We start from the raw sequence: 21,563 nt of genomic DNA on the forward strand, positions 1-21,563 counted from the left end.
GGAATTGACAAGGTGGACAGAGACAGGATGTTCCGGAGATGAGACACAGAAACATGGGGTCACAGTTGGATGTTGAAGATTCAGATGAATCACAGAGATGTTAGGAAGTATTTCTTCAATCAGAGAGATGTCAGAAAGTGGAATAGTCTGGGAAGTGATGTAGTGGAGGCAGGATCCATACATAGCTTTAAGAAGAGATATGATAAAGCTCATGGAGCAGGAAGAGTGACCTAGTAGTGACCAGTGAAGAGGTGGGGTCAGGAGCTGTGAATCGACCCCTGCAATCACAACTAGGAGAGTACAACTAGGTGAGTACACACACACACACACACAGGAGATTCTGAAACTGAATACCTACAGAATTTTTTCCGAGCATCGGTACTGAGAAATATTCAAATAATTCAAAATATATTCTTAACATTTACTATACCAGGACACACAATTATTTTTAATGGTAGTCAGGTAAAAAATATGGCTTTCGTTGCACAGATTTCCAAGGAACTCCCTTGTCTTATCGTGATGTATCCGAGTACTTCCTTATCCAGTTGGCCCATATATTCCTTCAGGTTACTACAGAGACCTTCAGGTATTTAGAATGCAAGCCTTTCCCATATTTATTGTTATGGAAGCATTTAATAGCATGAGACCCATGAACTTTGCATCAAGTTTGTGTACACTTTGGTCCTGACTGGTTCTGCAGCATAAGTGTACAACCATCCTTGATATTGCTTACCTTGGTAGACATATCATGAGTTGCAGCAAAAGCACTTTGTTGCCTTAAGGTTCTCATGAACACGTTGAAACAGAAAGTGGGTGTTATAAGTAACTGACTGACTTGTAGGAAGAGTTCAGAGGACAGTGAACCTCTTGAATTACTTCATCCCATGTGGTTTATTCAGAGTTGATTGTAGCATGTAAGGCATCAAGTATCTAATGGTTTGTGATTTCAACAAGGCCATTACTGGCAGGGTGGCAGGGTGGCATAGTGTCACTAGAGCTTGGTGAATGTTGAATCTGGAAGAGAGGTCTTTCATGGTTACAGTGATGAATTTTGTACCATTATCAGACAAAAGGACATGGACAAGCATTGCATACTAGTACTAGTGGCTTTTTGTGCCTGCCATTGTTTTATTACATGTAAACTACTATATATTGTACCATATTAAGAAATAAAGTTGTATTTGTAAATGATACACTCAGTTGTCTAAGCAGTTTTGTTTGCAGTTGCAGCCAAATTGGAAAATCTAGTCAGAATGTCAGCCATCGCTAGAAGGTATTCATTACCTTTCTCTGAGAGAAAAATTTACCAATAGGTCAACAGATGTTTTCTCTCAAAGCTCTGAAGTGATGGAATATGGTACTGCAAAATTGGGTTAGGACCACTGACATTGCCTTTGTGAGTCAACATGACTCACGAAATCGTAATGACACGATTGCAAACAAACCATACCACGGGCGGGATTGAACCCGCGGTCAGAGAGTCTCAAAACTCCAGACCGTCGCGTTAGCCACTGGACCAGCTAGCCACAATAAGATTCATCCAACTAGGTATATTTCTACACCATAGGAAGGTTAGCATAGGCACCACTGTGACCACAAATGCAGGTTTTTACAGACGAATCTCCAGCTAGCATGGCCGTGACGAACTTGAGCTAGAGTTCGTCACGGCCACGCTAGCTGGAGATTCGTCTGTAAAAACTTGCATTTGTGGTCACAGTGGTGCCTATGCTAACCTTCCTATGGTGTAGAAATATACCTAGTTGGACGAATCTTATTGTGGCTAGCTGGTCCAGTGGCTAACGCGACGGTCTGGAGTTCTGAGACTCTCTGACCGCGGGTTCAATCCCGCCCATGGTATGATTTGTGAGTCAAGCCACACATGTACATACTCTGAAATTTCTTGGGCCAGCTTAGACCAGCACTTTAGTCTTACCTGCATAATACTGCAATCCTCACTGGGATATGCTGCATCTGGAATGTTAAGGATAAACTTCAGGACTGTGGGTACAAAGAGCCTAGGAATTACCAGCTGGTAGATGGGATGGTCTGGTTCCACTAGTTTGGCTGCCCAACAGGATCCCTTGGTTGATTACCAAATCCTTCAGACACAGGCGGGTGGGTAGACAGACCGTTATCCTTCTTGCTCAATTATTACGGGGGAGCACTAAACTTGTAGGTATTATACAGCATGTGGGGGGGAGGAACGGAAGGCAATCAAGCTCGGTTCTGGGAGCACAGATCCGATTCCCTAGATCAAGAGCCCCTCACCAGCATCAAAGAACCTCCTTTGTGGGCTCAAGTAACGGAGGACAGGTGACCAAGTCAAATAGTCTTGCTGGGCAGTCTTATGTTCCTCCATCGTGACGGAGTCGACTATATCAATGAATGCAACATGACACAAGGCATCAGCAATATTTTGCTTGCCTGGAATACGAAGGAACTGCAGGTTGTTATACTTGAAACAAAAAGCATGATTACCAGAGCTTTGTTGGCAAATACAGTATAGTCCTCAGGGGTAAGTGATCTGTGCAGATCTTGAGTGGGTAGTAATAAGTGATATCTTCTGGCAGGGGAGCACAGCAAGTTCCAGTAATTCAAAGATACCTTGATGCCCAAGAGTAGAGCAAGGCAAGTCTGCCAAACAACATGAAATACTGAGAACTTAGGATGAATGTAAATGGGAATATTTCCAAGAAGACAAATTTTTAACCATTATACATTTTAATTACAAACATACATTTGCCAAACTTCTGTATAATATGAAATCTCTGGTACATTGTAAATACTTTGTAGCTTCTAAATTAAGAGTAAGATAATACTGTACTACAAAATTCATGTATATTTTATGAATTGTACATGTAGTACTACATAAAAATTAACAGCTACTTGATCACTACTCTTTAAACTAAAAGGTAAGATACAGTAAGTATCTCAAATTGTACAGCAAAGTAATTAACTATTAGCTTCATCCATTAGATAATAAACCTAAAATTTCAAATTATATATATCTATATATATATGTATATATATATATATATATACTATATATAAATTAATGACATGTACTTGATTTTATGGATAAACAATTTTGTTTCCATAATACTCGTAAAAATGCATACAGCACAACAATAATCATAATGACCTGTACTTCCAGACTTTAACCTGATGACCAACTTCAATCTTAGTAAGACATCTTTGTTTTCTTCGTGGTTATTGCCAATCTTTATTTTCATATACTGAAGTCAGAAAATAGCACGCGTGTTCATTCATTGAATGGCATCAAAACAGTATACAGATTTTTCATTCCTTGAACATAAAACATCATAGCACAGTACAGCCTCTCCTCACTTAGTGACGTACTTGTTTACTGGCGACTCAGCATTACGACAAGCTCTCTGACCAGTATGCATACCTAAATAATGTATATTAGAGAAGATTTCCTCTATTCTTTTTATTACAATATACAGTACACTAGTATATAAACATTTAAAAATATACTAAAAATATTATAAATGGTGCACAGGTGACATTAAAACAATATCATAGATGGTTGACACAAACCCATTGCCATTATAGCATGCTCCTTGCTTAGTGACAAATTTGCTTACCGATGTGGTCTTAGGAACGCAACTCCGTCATTAAGTGAGGAGAGGCTGTATATATATTTTCATTCATTTGACACAAACATAATAGCATTTACATTCATGCACTGACTCATAACATAAATATACTATGGGCATTTGCTTTCTGTATATAAAATGCGTAGTGTAGTATACAAGTACGTTCCCGCCCTACTTGTTTCAACCTGCTTAATACATAGTATTTTAAAACTACTTCTAACTTGTTTAACATAATACCTATCAGAAAATAACGCTTGTATGTACAATAGGCTATGTCTATTAAAAATTTTAAACTGCAATGAGTGTTCTAAATGAATATAGAGCTTCTAAGGGCAATTTATTTTTTATTGTAAATTTAGTGATAAGATAAATATGAACTCTATTGACTGTATCAAGAATAATTTTCACTACTGCAACACACATACAGTGGACCCCCGCTTAACGATCACCTCCCAATGCGACTAATTATGTAAGTGTATTTATGTAAGTGCGTTTGTACGTGTATGTTTGGGGGTCTGAAATGGACTAATCTACATCACAATGTTCCTTATGGGAACAAATTCGGTCAGTACTGGCACCTGAACATACTTATGGAATGAAAAAATATCGTTAACCGGGGGTCCACTGTATACTGTACTTATGATTGATCACAATTATGACTATTAAAATTAATTTTCAAAAGCAGAGACCATAAATGAACTGAAATGCTATGTTCATATTTCTTCTATCAACACACCGGCTGTATCCCACAGAGGCGGGGTGGCCCCAAAGGAAAAACGAAAGTTTCTCCTTTTACATTTAGTAATACTATATACAAGTGAAAAGGTTACTAGCCTTTTGCTCCTAGCATTTTAGTCACCTCTTATGATACGCATGGCTTACGGAGGAAGAATATTTTTCCACTTCCCCATGGAGGTAAGTGGAAATGAAAAAGAACTAGTAAGAAAAATAGAAGAAAATCCAGAAGGGTGTGTACATATATGCTTGTACATGCATGTGTAGTGTGACCTAAATGTAAGTAGAAGTAACAAGACTTACCTGAAACCTTGCATATTTATGAGACAGAAAAGACACCAGCAATCCTACCATCATGTAAAACAATTACAGGCTTTCGTTTTACACTCGGCAGAACAGTAGCACCTCCCTGGGTGGTTGCTGTCTACCAACCTACTACCTAGGATGTTCATATTTATGATCACTTTATATACTCTTCATGTACAATACTTTGTGTATATAATATGGTTTTAAAAGATTTAAGATTTTCAATATAATTCTTGAAGTCCCTATCACTGGCCTGGATAACCACGTCTAATTTTTGGACAATACACAAATTTATATGACATTATTCATTATACCAATAATTTACTCAGGTGAAACTCATACCTGTGGAACACGTGAGGATACTTATTAGCATTAAGGCATACTTTCTGTAGTCAGGGTTCCATGAATCACTTACAGGAGTAGCAACCTGTCAGTAGAGCTAATAAATAGACAAACTCTATAATCACTTTTCTCTCTAGTCACCTTCTTGAGAACATCTGTCAATGTTACCAACTGACCCAGACTCAAATTTCAGACAGAATACCCTGGTATGGAACAGCTGACAAGTGAAGGTTCACTGCAGTTCACCACCTTCAATCCTACCACAAGTACCAGTATTTAGGAGGCACCTGAAGACCTTAGGTAAGAAAATTCTAAATGCAGGACCAATGAAATGGTAAACTCTCAGCTTGTGATCTGAGCAACTTTAGAGAACCAAACTGCTAGACAGATACATCAATGCATATGCAAGAAGAGGATCTCTCATTATTTGCCCTGGGCAAAGCTCTCTATTCTAAGTTAGGGATAAACCTACCTCATTGCTGCCCAGAAAAATTCTGATCATTACAATTGTGCACTAACAAGATAATATGGTTTAAAATTTCAAGCAATTGTCTGTAATCAAGTGCATGAACTACATTTTAAAAAATAATAAGATTAAATAAGCTATTTTTTTCAAAGATAAAAATGAAGTTTTTCTTATGTTTAGTAATATATACAGATGGGGTTACTAAAGCCTTGCTCCCAGCATTTTAGTCGCCTTTCACGACATGCATGGATTGTGGAGAAAGGATTCTTTTCCTCTTCCCCATGGAGATGAAAGAAAAATAAGAACTATTAAGAAAATAAAATTAAATGCAAATGGCACTTTTTTTTTAGTAGCTTTTGCTAGTATCTGTATTGCCTTCATATTGTAAAGAAATAATTACTGTACTAGTGTGATATAATGAGTTTGCCTTGGATAACCCAATGATGCCAAAAATTAATTTCAAACATCTACATTTTGCTTCTTAGTCATACATAACACAAAACTTGCATAATAGTGCTCGAGTAGGCACAAATACCTTTGAGCGATAAAACGTGTTATGAGTAAGCTTGATACCATGTTGTTATGGCAGGTTATACAAGACTGTATTCTGTATTATTTAATGTCAATAGTTAGACTTGCATTACTAAATGTTAAAAGAAGAAAAACTTTATGAAAGTGTTTCTTTTTTTTTCAGGTCACCCTAACTCGGTGGGAGACAGCTGGTGTGTGAAAAAAAAAAAATTAAGACTTGTAAGCTTTCTTAACATGATTTACTTGCTGTACATATAATACACAAGAGGATAAGGATAGCAGGAATAGGGTGAGCACCATTTTTTATTTCACAAGTAATCTTGCATTTCTTGAATTTTTATCTGAAAACTTATGTTTTTATGTTCAATACCATCAGAAAAACAAAATTTGTTGCCCTCAGCCTTACCTGAGCTGAACTTTCAATGTTTTGACTAGTGATTTGTAAGATTTACTTGGCATCGTATATGCTTGTGATATAGAAAGGAAAGATAAGTAATCCTGTCAGAATGCAAAACATTGAACAAGGTTTAATTATGCCCTCATGAAGATGTGGTAGTGACTGCCTAGATGGTTCATGGAACCCAAATGCAGAAAAATGGGGAGAAAAAAAAAAAAAAGATTTTTCTCCTCAGTGTAATTTTTAAGATTTTGAGAAAGAAAACTTGATACTTTTTTAAATTGAAAATGGAAAAAAATTATTGTTGAAAATGATCACCCTGTCAACAAATACAGTAAGACCCCTGTACCTGTGGATCTGATATCCGTGGTTTCAGTTATCCACGGTTTACTGTGGCTTGAAAAGAACCCTTAATTTTGCTTTCAATTACCTCAAACTACAAAAGTAATGATGGTGGAATTTCTTCAAAGCCTAAGAGAAGCCCTAAAGTGTTTCTCATTAGCAAAAAAGTGATAATTCTCCACTTATTTTGCATAATTAAACTTTATAATAGGTATGTATAGGACTTAGGGTTCACTACTATCCGCAGTTTCGGTATCTGCAGCAGGTTCTTGGAATGCATCCCCCACAGATACGGGGGTCCTACTGTACATGTATGTATATATATATATTTTTACAATATTACTTTCGTTTTTCTTTTTAGGTCACCCTGCCTCGGTGGGATATGGAAAAAAAAAATACAGTGTTAAAACTTGCATTTGCTTGTAACATTTTCACAAGTTTACGTAAGCATGATGTTAATACTTATTTTTGAGACTGTGTCCATCACCATCATTTAACTTTTATCAAATTTATTTTACAAACAAAAAAAAAAAAATTACCAAAATAGTGACACATTACCAGCCACTAGTAACTAATTGTGTAATAGGCACATAGCACTATACCACACTAAAAGTGTTATAAGTCCATATCATCAGTATCAGGCAAGTCAGGTAAGTCATCCAGATGTGGGGTTCTGTGAGGTTCAACAGCATTAAGATCAAGTAGAGCAGTATTGTTATTTTCTTCCAGCCACATGAAGTTTGGTGCATTATTATTATTATTATTGAACTCCATACGTTCAGAGAAGTCATCGTCTGCCATGGGATCAGGCAATGGGCTAGCAGGTCTTCTCAGTGAGGGTAGATAGCCTCCTCGAGAACCAGACGATGTAGAAGGAAGTGATAAAAGGTCATCACTGAGAGATGATGACCCTGCTGTTATGCCTGCACTAAGTGATGGTGATGAAGAAGACAATAATGATGAAGACAATGACAGTGATGAAGATACTGATGATGAAGACGATGAGGATGCCACAGTGGAAGTCTGACCAAGAAAAGATAAAGATGGCAGAGGCGAGGAAACGGAGATACCGGAATCTGGCGAGCTGCTGTTGGAGGTTTCTTCTGTGTTTGTGGAGGTGGAGGTATTTGTCAACGAGTCTGAAGGAGTACTTTGATTTTCTCTAGGTTCAATTTCGGTGTTTATGCTTGGACTAATTATGTTTCTGATGATATTTTCAGGGGGCTGCCACAACACTACTTCCATGCTGGGTTTGGTTCTAAAAATGAGAACCCAGTATTAGAACATCTTACTTCATAAAAAAAAAAAAAAAAAAAAAAAAAATATGGAGCATTAAGAGTTGGTTGCAAGAAATGAGAATGCTATAAGGATAATCAGCAATGTATTTAACTTATGGAAGAAAGGAAAATTCTGGAAGGAAAACATTTGTCCTTAAATTTAGAATACACAGAGCATACAACCGAGTTAAAAAATATCCACCTTAATCCACATTTATTGTTCTGTGGTACACAGCAAGAGTGAGGGAGACAGAAGAAAAGAGGTGAAGGGGTTTGGAAATGACAGTGGCAAAACGATGGGAACACAGAAGGCATAACAAGTTACTGTCAGTCAAAAAACCACACAGATTCTGACAACAAAAAAAAAAAAAAAAATCAGAGAGAATGGTGGGTAGGTGGGTGTGAGGAGTGAATGTGAGAGGGAGGGAGGGTGTGGGAGGTGAATGTGAAAGGGTAGTTTGTTCACTTCCCATCACCCTCCCTCACATCCTCCCTGAAGTACAAAAACAATGGAGTTGCCTAACACGTTAAAAAATATGATAAATTAAACCATGAAAGTAGGTTACCAAGTGCACAGTCCAGCTCCTACAGCAAAAATGAGTACAGTAAACCCTTGATATTATGAACTTTTGAAGCCAAATTCCACTGGTTACTTGTACTTTTAACATATTTATTTTCATTGTTTATTATATCTGTAAACTTAAGTGTATAGTGGAGTATGTTAAGAGCTTTATCTATTTTTTAACATTCTGATTTAATGGACATTTGGACAATCCCCCCATTAGTCTACTATATCTGAGGTTTATTCACAGAAAAGGAAAACCAGAGTGCCACAGGTGTCCAATGGGGAACATGGATGGTAAAAAATAGTAACCCCATTTCCGTGGGATTGAGCCTGCCAAGAAAAAAAATACATACTAAAAACTTGCCAATTCTTCCTCCTATCCATGGAAACCCTTGTCATATCCTGGAAACCCATGCACCCCCATACTAAGAAAGTTTCAGTTGACACCTATGGACACACTACTGTAAGATGTCAGCCGATTTAAGAGTACATTATTATTATAATCAAGGGGGAAGCGCTAAACCCGGAGGATTATACAGCGCCTGGGGGGGGGATGTGGAAGGCATTCAGGCTTAATTCGGGGAACTGGAGCACAGATCCAATTCCCTAAATCAAGAGCCCCTCACCAATTTAAGAGTACAATTGAGCCCCAAAATTTGAAAGCTTTGTAATTTGTGAGCTTCAATTATCAAACACATACTGGAGGAGTCTCTGGAAAATAGCTTCCATTATTTACTAGTTTGGCTTAATGCATAACTCATAAACTGTAAACCAACAACAGGATTTTGTTCAAATGTACTCATTGGATTTCCTATGCCCAAAACTATCTTCCTTTCTTGATGTTCTTTGTTATGAATGTCAAATACAATAAGAATAGAATAATAAAAAGATATAATCTCTGAAGCACAAAATGATTTCAAATCTGAAACAAAATTTATTATATGAAGAGAATTTAGTGGTATATACAGCATTTAGCAAATTGTAAAAATGGGAGAACCTGACACTGGTGGCAAACTTGGAGGCTCAGTGTAAAATAATTAGCAATTGTTGCATTATCATCTTTTCCTATAGTATTATAAATAAACCATATTTACCATAGATGCAAGACTTACTTTACAGAAAGCGCTACAGCAATAGATGTTTTACTAAATATGAACTATTTTTCTATCTAAACTTTTAAGTTTTTAATTGTAAGCACCGACTTATTTTGCTACGTTACTGCCTCCAGTCATGCAAACTTTTTTTTCTATCTTGTTTAGTAATTTCTTCACAAGGGAAAAATACATTACAATTTTTTTAATAATGATGCTGGAAGCTGTGATTCTCCAGGTATAATTTGTTTGACTTCATCAGCAATAACAATACATGAGGGTGTTTTAGCAGACTTCCATGGCTGTGAAATTCCATTGTTTCCCAATCCTTCATCTGTTTCTTCATCTAACATCATGTCAATGTCGCTAACACATCCCTGAAAGTAAGAGAGTATATAAATGACTGGATTCAGTAAAACTTTATGGAAAGCAACCCTCTGTAAACATAATTAACCACAGTCTTACAAAATTATACTCTGAAGTAATTACTTGTGCACATTCCCTCAGTTTGCCTCTAGCTAAAATTTAGATGTCACACTACCAGCAAAAAATGTGGCATACTCTAGACATGTCACCACAAGACAGTCTCAAGACAGGTTAGGTTAGGCAAGGTTTCTTCCAATCAACAAAATTCTTAGCTAATTCACCAGTATGCCTACCATTCTATCCACTGAGTATGAGAAACCGCCCATTTCAACTACCCTATAAGATGATCATGGTTTAGGAGTGTGAGCAGGGTAATATTTAGTGAAGGGATTCAGGAAAACCGTTATTTTTATATAGCCGGACTTGAGTACTGGAAATGGGAAGTACAGGCAGTTTGGAGGGATATGTTATATATATACTACATGCTGAATAATAATAATAATATACTATATGCTTGTAAGCTGTTGTATCTGGGTGCCTCTGCAAAGACAGTGATTATATATGAGTGAGGTGAAAGTGTTGAATGATGAAAGTATTTTCTTTTTGGGGATTTTCTATCTTTTTGGGTCGCCCTGCCTTGGTGGAAGACGGCCGACTTGTTAAAAAAAAAAAAAAAAAAAAAAATATATATATATATATATATATATATATATATAATATATATATATATATATATATATATATATATATATACTTAGGTAGGTAGTAGGTTGGTAGGTTAGTAGGTTGGTAGACAGCAACCACCCAGGGAAGTACTACCGTCCTGCCAGATGACTGTGAAACAAAAACCTGTAACTGTTTTGCATGATGGTAGGATTGCTGGTTTCTTTTTCTGTCTCATAAACACGCTAAGATAACAGGGATATCTTGCTACTCCTACTTACACTTTGGTCACACTTCACAGACACGCACATGCATATATATATATACATACATCTAGGTTTTTCTCCTTTTTCTAAATAGCTCTTGTTCTTTTTTTTATTTCTTCTATTGTCCATGGGGAAGTGGAAAAAGAATCTTTCCTCCGTAAGCCATGCGTGTCGTATGAGGCGACTAAAATGCCGGGAGCAATGGGCTAGTAACCCCTTCTCCTGTATACATTTACTAAAAAAGAGAAGAAGAAAAACTTTATAAAACTGGGTTGCTTAAATGTGCGTGGATGTAGTGCGGATGACAAGAAACAGATGATTGCTGATGTTATGAATGAAAAGAAGTTGGATGTCCTGGCCCTAAGCGAAACAAAGCTGAAGGGGGTAGGAGAGTTTCAGTGGGGGGAAATAAATGGGATTAAATCTGGAGTATCTGAGAGAGTTAGAGCAAAGGAAGGGGTAGCAGTAATGTTAAATGATCAGTTATGGAAGGAGAAAAGAGAATATGAATGTGTAAATTCAAGAATTATGTGGATTAAAGTAAAGGTTGGATGCGAGAAGTGGGTTATAATAAGCGTGTATGCACCTGGAGAAGAGAGGAATGCAGAGGAGAGAGAGAGATTTTGGGAGATGTTAAGTGAATGTATAGGAGCCTTTGAACCAAGTGAGAGAGTAATTGTGGTAGGGGACCTGAATGCTAAAGTAGGAGAAACTTTTACAGAGGGTGTGGTAGGTAAGTTTGGGGTGCCAGGTGTAAATGATAATGGGAGCCCTTTGATTGAACTTTGTATAGAAAGGGGTTTAGTTATAGGTAATACATATTTTAAGAAAAAGAGGATAAATAAGTATACACGATATGATGTAGGGCGAAATGACAGTAGTTTGTTGGATTATGTATTGGTAGATAAAAGACTGTTGAGTAGACTTCAGGATGTACATGTCTATAGAGGGGCCACAGATATATCAGATCACTTTCTAGTTGTAGCTACACTGAGAGTAAAAGGTAGATGGGATACAAGGAGAATAGAAGCATCAGGGAAGAGAGAGGTGAAGGTTTATAAACTAAAAGAGGAGGCAGTTAGGGTAAGATATAAACAGCTATTGGAGGATAGATGGGCTAATGAGAGCATAGGCAATGGGGTCGAAGAGGTATGGGGTAGGTTTAAAAATGTAGTGTTAGAGTGTTCAGCAGAAGTTTGTGGTTACAGGAAAGTGGGTGCAGGAGGGAAGAGGAGCGATTGGTGGAATGATGATGTAAAGAGAGTAGTAAGGGAGAAAAAGTTAGCATATGAGAAGTTTTTACAAAGTAGAAGTGATGCAAGGAGGGAAGAGTATATGGAGAAAAAGAGAGAGGTTAAGAGAGTGGTGAAGCAATGTAAAAAGAGAGCAAATGAGAGAGTGGGTGAGATGTTATCAACAAATTTTGTTGAAAATAAGAAAAAGTTTTGGAGTGAGATTAACAAGTTAAGAAAGCCTAGAGAACAAATGGATTTGTCAGTTAAAAATAGGAGAGGAGAGTTATTAAATGGAGAGTTAGAGGTATTGGGAAGATGGAGGGAATATTTTGAGGAATTGTTAAATGTTGATGAAGATAGGGAAGCTGTGATTTCGTGTATAGGGCAAGGAGGAATAACATCTTGTAGGAGTGAGGAAGAGCCAGTTGTGAGTGTGGGGGAAGTTCGTGAGGCAGTAGGTAAAATGAAAGGGGGTAAGGCAGCCGGGATTGATGGGATAAAGATAGAAATGTTAAAAGCAGGTGGGGATATAGTTTTGGAGTGGTTGGTGCAATTATTTAATAAATGTATGGAAGAGGGTAAGGTACCTAGGGATTGGCAGAGAGCATGCATAGTTCCTTTGTATAAAGGCAAAGGGGATAAAAGAGAGTGCAAAAATTATAGGGGGATAAGTCTGTTGAGTGTACCTGGTAAAGTGTATGGTAGAGTTATAATTGAAAGAATTAAGAGTAAGACGGAGAATAGGATAGCAGATGAACAAGGAGGCTTTAGGAAAGGTAGGGGGTGTGTGGACCAGGTGTTTACAGTGAAACATATAAGCGAACAGTATTTAGATAAGGCTAAAGAGGTCTTTGTGGCATTTATGGATTTGGAAAAGGCGTATGACAGGGTGGATAGGGGGGCAATGTGGCAGATGTTGCAAGTGTATGGTGTAGGAGGTAGGTTACTGAAAGCAGTGAAGAGTTTTTACGAGGATAGTGAGGCTCAAGTTAGAGTATGTAGGAAAGAGGGAAATTTTTTCCCAGTAAAAGTAGGCCTTAGACAAGGATGTGTGATGTCACCGTGGTTGTTTAATATATTTATAGATGGGGTTGTAAGAGAAGTAAATGCGAGGGTCTTGGCAAGAGGCGTGGAGTTAAAAGATAAAGAATCACACACAAAGTGGGAGCTGTCACAGCTGCTCTTTGCTGATGACACTGTGCTCTTGGGAGATTCTGAAGAGAAGTTGCAGAGATTGGTGGATGAATTTGGTAGGGTGTGCAAAAGAAGAAAATTAAAGGTGAATACAGGAAAGAGTAAGGTTATGAGGATAACAAAAAGATTAGGTGATGAAAGATTGAATATCAGATTGGAGGGAGAGAGTATGGAGGAGGTGAACGTATTCAGATATTTGGGAGTGGACGTGTCAGCGGATGGGTCTATGAAAGATGAGGTGAATCATAGAATTGATGAGGGAAAAAGAGTGAGTGGTGCACTTAGGAGTCTGTGGAGACAAAGAACTTTGTCCTTGGAGGCAAAGAGGGGAATGTATGAGAGTATAGTTTTACCAACGCTCTTATATGGGTGTGAAGCGTGGGTGATGAATGTTGCAGCGAGGAGAAGGCTGGAGGCAGTGGAGATGTCATGTCTGAGGGCAATGTGTGGTGTGAATATAATGCAGAGAATTCGTAGTTTGGAAGTTAGGAGGAGGTGCGGGATTACCAAAACTGTTGTCCAGAGGGCTGAGGAAGGGTTGTTGAGGTGGTTCGGACATGTAGAGAGAATGGAGCGAAACAGAATGACTTCAAGAGTGTATCAGTCTGTAGTGGAAGGAAGGCGGGGTAGGGGTCGGCCTAGAAAGGGTTGGAGGGAGGGGGTAAGGGAGGTTTTGTGTGCGAGGGGCTTGGACTTCCAGCAGGCATGCGTGAGCGTGTTTGATAGGAGTGAATGGAGACAAATGGTTTTTAATACTTGACGTGCTGTTGGAGTGTGAGCAAAGTAACATTTATGAAGGGATTCAGGGAAACCGGCAGGCCGGACTTGAGTCCTGGAGATGGGAAGTACAGTGCCTGCACTCTGAAGGAGGGGTGTTAATGTTGCAGTTTAAAAACTGTAGTGTAAAGCACCCTTCTGGCAAGACAGTGATGGAGTGAATGATGGTGAAGGTTTTTCTTTTTCGGGCCACCCTGCCTTGGTGGGAATCGGCCAGTGTGATAATAAAAAAAATATATAAATATATATATATATATAAATATACATATATAAATATATATATATAAATATATATATATATATATATATATATATATAATATATATATATATATATAAATATATATATAAAATGATCAGAATTTGGTAATGCATCCAATTTCACATGAATTAAAAAAAATACCAACTTAAAAAAGTTCACATTAAACATTTTAACATTCCTGGCACTAAAATAAGATTTCCTCTGTTCATTAGCCACATCCCCAGGCCTCTCCTATACTACACATGCTTTTCATTCTGAATTCTTGTTCACATAAAAATACAAGATTTATTCTATTTCTCAGAAAATAAAATATAACCAGGAAAGATTGTTCAGGGTTCACAGCATCCCAATAATTCAATCAGACCTGTTAAAAAAACCATAAAACAGCTTGGGGATTGTAGGGGGCATTACCCATCCTCTGGAATACTGAAAAAAATTTAATATTTCTGAAGACAAAAAAAAAAAAAAAAAAAAAAATAAAACCATAAAAACCATCCAGGAAAACACTGCAAAATCTCTATTTTACACCATGCACATGGTTGTAGTTTTACTTTTCTCATCATGCACTGCCTGGGGCAGGATTTTTTTTATATGGTGCATGCTCATTGCACAGACCCACTCTCTCATATCTAGGACAAAATTTACTACTCACAATTTAACTGAGCGAGCTGAGTTCATGACTCAGAACTACATCAGAGACCCTGGCCTCAATGACATAGTTTTAAGTGACAGACAGCAAAACGGTTAATTTCTATATGTACATAAGAATTTTTCCTTGTCTTGTGTGTATTATTTACCTTTATGTTCAAGTGCATATTTTTGCCTTTGCTCCCAAACACAATGTAGAATGTCTGGCAAATACTGAGTGTGAATTTGTTCATTGTCATGCAAAGAGATTTCTTGATGAATTTATCAATAACAGGACTCGTGAAATTGTAATGACACAATTGCAAACAAACCATACCATGGGTGGGGTTTGATCCCGCGGTCAGAGAGTCTCAAAACTCCAGACCGTCGCGTTAGCCACTGGGCCAGCTAGCTTCAATAAGATTCATCCAACTAGGTATATTTCTACACCATAGGAAGGTTAGCATAGGCACCACTGTGCCTATGTGCTGTTGAGAAAAAACAGATCCAAATGCAAGAACAAAAATTGCATCATCTGCAAACAAAACTGGTTCAAGTTCTTGAGAAGCCTTTCGAAAGAAGGCCACTGAGGTTTAATAAAAAACAGTAGAGTCAAGGATGTTGCCCTGAGGCACCCCAATGTTGACAGGTCAAGTAGATGAGGTGGTGTCATTAACCCTTAAACTGTCCAAATGTAGATCTATGTTCACATGCACAGCACTCCGAAAGTAGATCTACTTTTTTCACATTTGAAAGCCTGTAAAATAAAACGTAAATCTATTTTCGGAGCGCTACGCATGTGAACGTAGATCTACATTTGGACAGTTTAAAAGTTAATGGTCACTTGCTGGTTTCTGACATTAAGGGAAGACTATGTGAGAACATGGTCTCCAAATTCTGTAATATTCTACAAAATAGGACACTCGCGTACATTTATTAAAGAAAATGTTTCACTATAAGTGGCTTCATCAGTATGCAATACAGTGGACCCCCACTTAATGATCACCTCCCAATGCGACCAATTATGTAAGTGTATTTATGTAAGTGCGTTTGTACGTGTATGTTTGGGGGTCTGATATGGACTAATCTACTTCACAATATTCCTTATGGGAACAAATTCAGTCAGTACTGGCACCTGAACATACTTCTGGAATGAAAAAATATCGTTAACCGGGGGTCCACTGTAGTTAGTTTACTGTATCAATTTTTTTAAATCAATAATAAAGCCCATTAGATATTTGTTTTTCAAGAAATGAATAGATGAGTTAAGCATCTTTATTATTATATTTTTTGTACTTCTTTTACCAGGCCTAAAGCCAAACTGGCAAGAGTTACATAAATTACGGTAGGTTATGAATGAGTATACTCGAGTATTATTTTTTTTTGCAATTTTTAGATAATGTCAAACTAGAAAACAGCCTGTAATTGTTATCTGTTCAGTTACCACCTTTGTAGTGGGGTAACCATTGCTACATTGTGTAAGATGGGGAAGTTTTAGTTTCTAAAGAATTGTTCAACAATGCTGAAATGGTAGGTGGTGACACATGAGCAGATTTCTGGCATAGTGGTATACAGTAGGACCCCCGTATCCATGGGGGATACGTTGAAGGACCTGTTGTGGATACCGAAACAGTAGATAGTAGCAAACCCTGTATACAAGTCCTATACATACCTATTATAAAGTTTGACAAATTATGCACAATAAGTGGAGAATTATCACTTTTTCAATGATGGGAGGCACTTCGCAGCTTCTCTTAGGCTTTGAAGAATGGCCAGCTTCTCTATTTTTGCACTTTGGGGCCATTATTATGCAAAATTAACCCTTTGACTGTTTTGGTCGTATATATATGTCTTACGAGCCAGTGTTTCAGACGTATATATACTCAATAATTCTAGCGGCTTCAAATCAAGCGGAAGAAAGCTGGTAGGCCCACATGTGAGAGAATGGGTCAGTGTGGTCAGTGTGCACCACATAAAAAAAATCCTGCAGCACACAGTACGTAATGAGAAAAAAAAACTCTGATCATGTTTTTGGATTAAAACGCCGACTTTGAGGTGTATTTTCGTATAGTATTTATCGATGTACAGTGGACCCCCGCTTAACGATCACCTCCTAATGAGACCAATTATGCAAGTGTATTTATATAAGTGCATTTGTACATGTATGTTTGGGGGTCTGAAATGGACTAATCTACTTCACAATATTCCTTATGGGAACAAATTCGGTCAGTACTGGCACCTGAACATACTTCTGGAATGAAAAAATATCGTTAATCGGGGGTCCATTGTATTTGCGTTTTCATGGTCTTAGGTGATAAAATGGAAAACATATTACAGAAATAGAGATGATTTTCATTACTTTGACGATGAAAACGACCTTGAAACTGAGCTCAAAGTAGCAGAAATGTTCGATTTTTACCAATGTTTAGGAGTAAACAAATCACACCACACATCCAATACATGTCAACTGGGGAGTCTAATATTCTTTCACTGGTGCACTGATATTATTTATACCATTTTTACAATAATGCAGTAGTCTGCATAACAGTAAATTTTGTATTTTTTTGTATGAATAAAAAATCAAAATAGAAAGTAATAATAATATAAGAGGGGCCTAGAGATGTGACTAATGAACAGAGGATATGTTATTTTAGTGCCAAGAATGTCTACCTTGTTTATTCTAGACCCTACTTTGAAATTGGCATCATTTTTAGTTTGCGTGAAATTGGCCAAATTGCCAATTTCTGACCACAATATTGGGTAGTCCAAATTGGTAAATGGGAGGTTTCTTGTACTCAGCTGATAGATAAAATGGAGTTCTAAAGAAATAGCTATGAGTTTGGTCAACTGGAACAACGGAACTGGCTGAAAATAGGGCTCAAAGTCGGCGAAATCGCCGATACGCATATGTTGCTGAGACTGCTAACTTCGCGGGAGCGTAATTCCATGAGTTTTCGACCAAATTTCGAACTTTTGGTGTCATTACCATCGGGAAAAGATTCTCTATCATTTCATAAGAAAAATAATTTTTTTTTTTTCAAAAATTTAGTGACATAGAATGACAGTTTCAGAAAGGGGCCTGAAACAGTTAATGGGTTAAGAAGCCTTTTTGGGCCACAGTAAACTGTGGATAACAGAAACCACGGATACCGAATCAGTGGATACGGGGGGTTTTACTGTACTAGCTTTGTGTCCATGTTTTATTTCAATAAAATGAAATCAGATACTGATATTAGAGTTTTTGAACACATCTCTGATTATAACACAGGTGTCTATGGAAAATACACTGAGCTTCAAACACTCAAGAACAGTTTTTATGAGCTTTTTAATGTCAAGTTGTGGCTCTACTGTACCTGGAAAGCAGATCCTCTCTCTTACCTTTCCCAACATCATTTTCCCTGCCACTGAGGCATATAATAGGACTGCTCTTATTGCTGATCATGATGACTCCTAATCTGCTAACTAAATCCTCCATTCCAGCCCCAAGAACACACACCAGCCTCCTCCTCCTATCCCTGCTGCAGAAAGCCCTGTCTAAAATCCAGTCTGAGAGTTACATTAGACAGGAACATTCTTACCTTTACTAGTGACTTTTGTCCTTTATGACCCAACTACAACAATGGAATTGGCAGTCTTAATGGTGTTTCTTCAACCCCATTTTCAGCTTCAATCTTTTCTTGCAGACCAATTTCTATTTAGTGTGGCTGATATTGCTATCCTCTTTCTTATTCTATGGATGAATCTTCTTGTTTTCCTCTCTCTGAAGCTGTATTTCCTTCTTAGCTCTCTCCAGCTCAGCCATCATTTGAAGGTACAGCTACTGAAAGCTCTGAGAAGACACTAGAGAACCCACTAAGTAGGGCTTAACTGGATACAGTTCAACTCAACTTGGTAGTAGTTATATACGAGTGTAATGTGTAGTTGTGGGCAGGACCTCTTTAGCATGGCTGCACTGAATAACCCTTGTGGTTTAGCGCTTCTTTTTTATAATAATAATTTACCATAGCTGTGCTTACTGCAGTACTGATCAGTTCTTGTGTTCTTCAGTAAAGAAAATCCAGCCTTCAGAAATATTATTCATAAATAAGTTATCTTTCTTTCTGGGTCATCCTGCCTCAGTGGGAAACAGCCAACATGTTAAAAAAAAAAGTTTACCCTCCCCTTTTTCTCTTAAAAATAAAAAAATAATAATTGAGTTTAGAACCTTGAGCAATATTTTAGAATACAGTATACAGTATAACAGACAGACATGCAAATTAAACAATCTGAATGTGGATAAATTAGACACATGTGCAACTCTTGGGTATCTTTATTGAGGAAACATTTCGCCACATAGTGGCTTCATCAGTCCATACGTAGGAGAAACTTGAAGAACAGGAGGAGAATGAGGTAATCAGTCCCTCAACCTTGAGTCGATGTGTTCAGTCCATCAATCAATCAATCAAGATTGATGGACTGAACACATCGACTCAAGGTTGAGGGACTGATTACCTCATTCTCCTCCTGTTCTTCAAGTTTCTCCTATGTATGGACTGATGAAGCCACTATGTGGCGAAACGTTTCCTTAATAAAGATACCCAAGAGTTGCACATGTGTCTAATTTATCAACATGTCGGTTCTCCGAACCATTCATCTACAAATCTGAATGTGAAATAAAATGCACATGGCAATGAACACTTACTTTTTTACCCAGTCGATGATTGTAGTAACTCTCTGAAAGGTGGAGTGAATTAAGATGTGCAGCCATTCTCTCTTCACTGATATGTTGCTTGGCCACAGGCTTCCTGTATGCACATAGGGAAAATAAACACTAGTCAGAGAAAGATGTTAATCATTTTTATAAGATGACCCTACTTAGTAGATAAAGAATATTACTGTACTACATAAAGTAAAAACTAGGGATAATATATACTTAAATTATAGGTGATAGAAGAATTCACCCAAGTAAGAAAACTGCAAATTAAAACAAGAGTTAATTTCACTTTAAATATATACATACATACTATACTCAAAAACCCATGATGTTAAAACTGCCTCTGTATCATCAGCAACAAATACCCCCTCAATATTTATTATCAGCATGTACAGTATAAGAGTTTTAGAATTACAGCCTGGGCAATTACAGCCATTACATTATGTAATGTGTAATGCTGTGTACAGGTATACCTCACTAATATGACAGGTTAGGTTCCAGACCATCACCATATAGCAAATATCACCTTAAAGTGAGTCACAGCCCTTTTTTCACTTGCCAGTGCATATAAAAGCCTAAAACATGTTTACACTATTAAGTGTGCAATACTGCTAGGCCTAAAACAAAAAAGCTGCAAAAGTAAAATAACAAAAAATACTAGAGTAATGGATTGCTAACATTAAAATATTTTCACATCCGAAAATAACAAAAATTAATATACTAACTGAAAAATGTCGTATTAGTAATGCGCTCTAAAGCAAAGCGGAATATTAGCGGGTATGCCTGCACATACAGCCCCTCCTTACTTAACCCTTTGACTGTCGAAAGGCCCAAGCCTGAAGTGTCTCCTGGTGTCGCAAAATATTTGAAAAAAAAAAAAAAATTATTTTTTCTTATGAAAATGTTAAGATTATATTTCTGATTGTTTTAGTCCCCCCCAAAAAATTTTCCCATCAGTACTTACCGAGATATAGAGTCCTGAAGTTTGCTGAAATTGATCTGCGAGCGACAACAGTGGCGACTGCCGCTCACCCGGTAAACTTTGATTTACTTGTATTCAATGGTTTCTTGTTTTTTTCACTATTTTATTTTTTTCACATAACTTTTGTGGCCTGTGAGACCAAATTATTGTGCAATGTTCAAATATACACTCGTTGAATGTAACACAATTATAGCAAAAACACTCGTATCATTATAATGTTGCTAAAACTTGTTTACACAAACAAACAATGTAAACAAATGTTTATTACGATTGTTTTATAATATATATACATATGTACAATCACTGGACAGTTTTCTAGAAGTGCTGCAGCTTGTGGAATTCTTTGAAACATGGGTATAAGCACAATGGTGTCTTACACTCCTCACACATAAAACGAGTGTCTCTGCGCTTTTGTGGGCGTTTTGTGGTATGTCCACAGACAAAACACCTCTTCTGAGCATTTTTCTTGGCAGTAGTAGCAGGCAGTGGTATGGGGTAGTGATCACCAGGCCTCAGACGAGAGGACATGTGTTGATAATTTCGTGGGCGCTGGTCTATTGCAGGTGTTGTTTCTTGGTACTTGAATATTATTTGTCTGATGACTGACAAACCCATATTTGGGTTTCTTCTTGGTTTTCAACTTATACATATTATAAGCATTCAGCATGGAAATGTCAAGAAGATGGAAAAACAGTTTTATGTACCACTTATAACTCTTGCGAACACAGTCAGCAAACCCAATCTACATGTCACATTTGTCCACTAAGCGCATATTGAGGTTGTAATCCATCACAGCTGCAGGTTTTACAATGGGTTCATTGGTCTCT

At 37.4% G+C, this 21,563-nt stretch overlaps 1 protein-coding gene across 2 annotated transcripts in view; it reads right to left on the minus strand.

Moving 5' to 3' along the window:
• Positions 1 to 2,702: 2,702 nt before the first annotated feature.
• The window catches only part of LOC128691653 (uncharacterized), a 48,861-nt gene continuing 30,000 nt past the window's right edge, over positions 2,703 to 21,563 (minus strand). For both annotated transcript variants that reach the window (XM_070088882.1, XM_070088883.1), the window contains 3 exons: positions 19,743 to 19,845; positions 9,871 to 10,049; positions 2,703 to 7,997 (listed from right to left, as the gene is read on the minus strand). In XM_070088882.1, the coding sequence (XP_069944983.1) occupies positions 7,355 to 7,997; positions 9,871 to 10,049; positions 19,743 to 19,845 (925 nt within the window). In that variant the 3' untranslated portion in view covers positions 2,703 to 7,354. The remainder of the gene's footprint in view (positions 7,998 to 9,870; positions 10,050 to 19,742; positions 19,846 to 21,563) is intronic.

The sequence above is a fragment of the Cherax quadricarinatus genome, chromosome 26, assembly GCF_038502225.1.
Source record: "Cherax quadricarinatus isolate ZL_2023a chromosome 26, ASM3850222v1, whole genome shotgun sequence".
NCBI lineage: Eukaryota > Metazoa > Arthropoda > Malacostraca > Decapoda > Parastacidae > Cherax > Cherax quadricarinatus.